The 5,308-nt window shown below is 31.9% G+C and overlaps 1 protein-coding gene across 3 annotated transcripts; it reads right to left on the bottom strand.

Moving 5' to 3' along the window:
• Positions 1-978: 978 nt before the first annotated feature.
• LOC128279339 (uncharacterized) lies at positions 979-4,986 on the bottom strand. Of its 3 annotated transcripts, XR_008281354.1 has the most exons (7): positions 4,696-4,986; positions 4,017-4,094; positions 3,134-3,846; positions 2,681-2,932; positions 2,501-2,529; positions 1,821-1,913; positions 979-1,279 (listed from the first exon to the last, which is right to left on the bottom strand). XR_008281354.1 is itself a non-coding variant. In XM_053026621.1 (5 exons), exons 3-5 carry the CDS (start codon positions 2,804-2,806, stop codon positions 989-991), a joined length of 510 nt encoding a protein of 169 aa, XP_052882581.1. In that variant the 5' UTR covers positions 2,807-2,932; positions 3,134-3,846; positions 4,696-4,959; the 3' UTR covers positions 979-988. The 3 variants fall into 3 exon arrangements, 1 of the variants encoding a protein (XP_052882581.1); XR_008281355.1 differs by lacking the exon at positions 4,017-4,094 and having other exon boundaries at positions 4,696-4,980; XM_053026621.1 differs by lacking the exons at positions 2,501-2,529; positions 4,017-4,094 and having other exon boundaries at positions 4,696-4,959.
• Between the last annotated feature and the right edge of the window lie 322 nt (positions 4,987-5,308).

Genomic DNA, 5,308 nt, shown 5'->3' with positions numbered 1-5,308 from the left:
ACTAATGCAAATTATGTCAATAATGCATCTAGTGATATAAAATTTGTTCGTGGGCTAAATTTTTAATTCAAATAGATCCATTTTATGGTAGAATTGTTTACTATTCTTTTGATAAAAATTATTAAATTCATTTTCATAATTCCTATGGGTAACTATGAGAAGTCATTTAATAATTTTATCTTAATAAATTATGCAATGGGATTTAATACCTATGCTTTCCGTATGTGATTTTAAATTTAATAATTTTATTTAACTAAAGATGTTGTGGCTAGTTTTTAACTAAATAAAATTATGAAAATCACTTAGCTAGATATTAATCCTTAAATTTTATTCAAGATTGTTGCTAAGCCATTATGCAACATCTAATGTCTATAAACTTTATATATCCTTACTACAATAAATAATTTCATTTAATTAAAGTTTTTGTGGCTAATTCTCTAATTAAATAAAATTATTTGGATCCTCGACATATATTATAAATTTTTATTGCTAAATACCTTATGCAATAAGTCTAAAAGTTTTATGCACCTAAAAAATTATGAAACTACTAACTAGATAATTCACATACAACCATTTACTTGAGACACATAAAAATATTCAAACAACAAATTTCTAAAATTTTTCACTATCTTATTTACAACATAATTAATTTTAGAAATTTCAATTTAATAAAATCCAAGGATTTTGAAAAAAAGTTTGCAACAAAAATTCTAAAAAAATGTTTAAAAGAGTAATTCAAAGAAACATGATATCATTACATTACAGCAAAATTAACTTTTAGCGGCGTTTTTTTAGGCTTTTAGCGGCGCTTTTAAGCGCCGCTAAAACTATTCGCGGCGCTTTTGCAAGCGCCGCAAAAAAGACCTTTATAGATGGCGTCGCTAAATTTTGCGGTGCTTTTCCCACAAACGCAACTAAAGGTCATAAAAATTAAAAATAAAATAAAATATTATAAAATATTGTAAAAGTCCTGAAAAATATAAAAAAATTAAAATTCATTATCAAAATATTGAGAAGAAGAATAATCTATGATATAAATACATCCCGCCAAACAAAATACCGCACTTATCATACTACACCAGAAATCTAACAAAATACAAATAGAACAAAATAAGGATGAATGAAAGACATTAATGGTATATAAAATCATTGTTTCTAATGCATATGTAGAAAGCAAGCCATGGTGTGCACCAAGGATCCGGCTCTCGTAATAGCACCAGGCCTTGATCAAAATAATACTGCGTTTGAAAAGATGATCTTTTCCAATTAGCTGGTCAACCTGAAAAACAAACAGTTCAAAAGAAGTCATGTGTCAATTAAACTTGCCACCCTTGATATTGCTATAGGAATTAATGTATGGAGAGTGATGGAGATGGGATTGGGGATTCCTCAAGGCTACAGCAGTAAATTTAAGCAACAGTGTGGGAAAAGGTGAAATGAGAGATTTTAGACTAAATGAAAACAAACAAACAAATATAATTGTTAAAGAAACATTAATTTCTCTTAAATCCGGTAAAATCTTAAAGGATTTAGAAATGAATGAAATATAAGGGGGAAAAGAAAGAGGAAAAGCTAAAATTCACTCTGTCGGTTAGTAGTGATATGAAAGACAAAAAGGATAAAACACCACGTACCAAACGAAGATCATAAAACTACTTAGAATTTAATGCCAGAAAATGAAACAATGTACCATTTAGAATTATACTTTTGAATCATCTTTTGCATCAAGTGATTTATATGAATTATGATTACCACATCCACAATGTTTGGAATGGAAACGGATTCTAAACATATCAATGTTGGATAGGATTAGATGATACCTTCTCCAGAAAGCAAAGTGCAGATAGACCAGCCGTTTGATTGAAAGAGATGTCCACCGGTATGTCATTCACAGTGCATTTCACTATTTTAACCTGAAATCAAATTCCAAAATAACCGAAATGAGCTCAAGATGATTTTAAGCTATATTTGCTGCTTACGTACATATACTAATATGCAATAAATACCATTTAACTGCACGGGAACAACGACAAAGATGCAGCTAAAAATTTAATATCAGCATAATAGCACAAATAGAAGTTGTTGCCAAGTGTCCAACAGCATATGACTTATGTGGTTTTATTCAATATCAGTTAAGCGCCTAGTCATTTGCTACCCTAATTTCCGTTATCTACATTACAGGAACGTCTTTTAAATTTTTACACGTAACAGAAAGTTATAAAGGGTGCTACCTTAATCGATTAGAATTGGGATGCAGTTTCGATGCTATGTCCAATAAAAGTGAAGTTAAGGAAAGAAATAAATCAGATGAAAAACACAATCCTTTAGATGTACTTGATGACAGCTGCCATTATCTAGTTCATACACATGAAACGATATCAAGCTCATAAATGGAATATACTACATAAGTTTTAGATCCCAGGCATGGGGTCATCTTTTACGTTAACTTGCTAACCTATGACGAGCAATCCTACATATCTCATTCTTAAATTTCTCATACCTCTGGGCATCTGTCAAACTTGGCAGCAACTAAACAGCCATGGGACAGAAAAGAAAAATGATAAGTGTCAAATTCAAGAAAGATGCAAAGTAACAAAGTGGAAGTTAACTATATCTTTAATTGAATTACAAGGTATCACAAAAAAAAAAAGAGAATAGAATCAATCAGAAAGAGTTATACCTGTGCACGAATATATTGAACATCCTGTACTAGAACCTCAGAGTTCTGCTGGTTATCTTGTAAGATGCTGCAGATATATCTTGCCAAATTTTCCTCCATATTTTGATGACTAAGAGCACTGAGCATTTATATACTTTTAACACAATGGAAGGGAAGCAATTAGTGAGAGAGAGCAGTATCTGATACACTGTACTTGGTGAACCGACAAGTTTTAGGAATCCAAAAACAATGCAATAAAAAGAAAATATTCTCCTGAAAAAACAAACAAATGATAAATAAGTAAAATTTAAAACAACATAATTGTGATTGATGCACATCAAATCAGAAAAAAAAGAAAAAAAGGGCGATAGATTTCGGAGTTAAAGTAAATTCATAATGGCCTGTGAAGTATGAAGAGACAAACATATATGTAGAAAGCTTAACCAGAGAGAGAAAGAGAAAGGTTTAACTTACAAAGCAGTAGTTGGGGTCCAAGAATGGGTGCTTGAAACTCCATAACAAGGTGAGATAGGTAAAGAAGAAGAAGAAGAAGAAGAAGACCCAAGAAGCTGGTGACACCCACATATACACACACCACCTCCTTTGCTTTTATCTAAGCAACTTTTCTCATTTTTTTTTCCTCTTTACTATTTCAAGTTTTTATCTTTAAAAGAAATAAAGAAAGAGAGAGAGAGGAGCTTCAACAATCCCCCACCCTCTCTCTTGACTTTAATTATTTATTCTTCTTTTCATCCAAACTTTTTTTACAGCTATCCCTCAATACAAGATTTTGCTTAAAAGAAACTCACTCCCCCTCACTTTTATTTATATATATATAAATAAAGCTTTATTGCACTCACTGCAATTACAGGCAGATGATTAATACTTCCTCAAAGCCATGATTAAGATCCCTGCCTTCAATCCCAAGACTTTTAGCAAAGGTCTGAGGAGAGAAATGATAACACCATGCTCTCTTAGCTGCCTCTCATCTCCACATGTTCAAAGCCCCTTTATATATATATTTATTGCTTCTATTGTTATCTTCTATTTATAAATTCAGCATTAATACAGTGTCCCAAAATATTATAATTTTCTACAAACATTTCCACTGGAATATATCATATATCCTTTCAAATCATTATCTCCATCAAGGTTTCACAAGCAGAGTATATAAATGCTCAGTGCTCCTGCATATGAAAACCCAGCAGAGTATATAAAAAGGAAAGTTACAAAGTATTGCAGATAGCAGCAGAGAAATGCATTCATTCATATTTCTATCAATCAACACTAAACAAATTTCAAAATTATCAATAGAAATTTAATAGCATTAGCTCTCTACCACAAAGCAATTGCATACCTTCACATAGATAAATTAAAAACCAACCCTCTAAAAATTATCATTGAACAGCTTCAGCAAGAACACCATGTATAAAACCTGCATGAGTAGGGATATAACAGGCCATCCAGACCATCGAAGGCAAAAAAGAAAAATGGAACCTATGATCAAGTTCATCAAAGAAAGGACAATAGTTGTAGAACATAAAGACTGCTAGAAGGCAGAGGTGGCTGTAAGAAAATGAGAATCAGTAACCAAAAAGGCAGATCAACGAGGCCTACAGTAAGATCTAGCTTCCAAACCTAAATCTATGAACAATGGAATAAAAAAAAAGAACATTACTGTCTTTCCTGAAAAATTAAAATCAGAGATCATGGGAAACTAAAATTAAGAAGAAAAAAGACCATAAAACATTCTTAGTCGGACAACTGAGAATTAAATATATTAAATAGATATTGATCTTCCTTGTTTCTTTCAAATTCTTTTCTCTCATCCCTTAAACATACTCATCAATTATCCCAAAATTAAACGATAGAAAAAACCTAAAGCAGGAACCCTTAAGTTCCCGATCATGTAATGGAGCCTTCTTTCAGTGGACGGTTGCTTAAATTTCAAAAGAGATTTGAGTATCATTACAGACCGAAACAAGAACATTGACGAAGCAAACAAATAAATTTAAAAAAGAAGAAGAAAGACTAACCTCAAGCGCTTTCGGACGGTGGAGCAAGAGCAAGAGAGCAAGAGTTTTATTTTGGGGGAAAACTTGGGAAAAGGGCAAGCCACTGACTTTACGTATAGAAACACTTATGAATCTTAAGAAAATCTCATATAGAAACAACTTAAAGGAATGAAATAGTAGAAATAACGTAACATAAAATCCTACAAAGGAAATTGACAAACAGAAAAGAATGAAAAATAAAAGAAAAAGGAAAACATTTTGAATCGTTGTGTAGAGTTTGGAGGGATGTCAAATTTTGGGAGGATTAGAGGCGGGATCTGTAAAATCAATTGAAACGGTGCGTGGTGGAAACAATTGAAACGGTGCGTGGTGGGAACAATTGAAACGGTGAGTTTTGAATTAGTAATTCATCAACAGTTTATGTATTTTAGCTTCGAAAACTTTGAAAGGCCATAACTTTTCGCTCGGTTGTTTATTGAGACGATTTTTTTTTATTTCGAAAAACTTTTCGAGACCTACGCGCTGACAAACTGCAGAAGGCGGTTTGCCGCACTTTTTGTCGAAAAAGATTCTTTTTTGCCTCTAAATTTTGATATTTTCGGTTTAAAATTTAATTTTAAAACATTCAAATCAT

Source organism: Gossypium arboreum, chromosome 4 (genome assembly GCF_025698485.1).
Source record: "Gossypium arboreum isolate Shixiya-1 chromosome 4, ASM2569848v2, whole genome shotgun sequence".
In the NCBI taxonomy this organism is placed as follows: Eukaryota; Viridiplantae; Streptophyta; class Magnoliopsida; order Malvales; family Malvaceae; genus Gossypium; species Gossypium arboreum.
Note: the sequence above shows the minus strand (reverse complement) of the source record. Positions and strands in the feature narration are given on the sequence as shown.

Bases quoted from the DNA above. Each gene is read 5' to 3' on its own strand.
- LOC128279339 (XM_053026621.1), bottom strand. From the start codon at position 2,806: ATGCTCAGTGCTCTTAGTCATCAAAATATGGAGGAAAATTTGGCAAGA. The intron at 1,914-2,680 runs GTATAACTCTTT...ATTTGATTTCAG, and splicing joins TTCAATATATTCGTGCACAG to GTTAAAATAGTGAAATGCAC. The intron at 1,280-1,820 runs GTATCATCTAAT...TTTGTTTTTCAG, and splicing joins CACTTTGCTTTCTGGAGAAG to GTTGACCAGCTAATTGGAAA.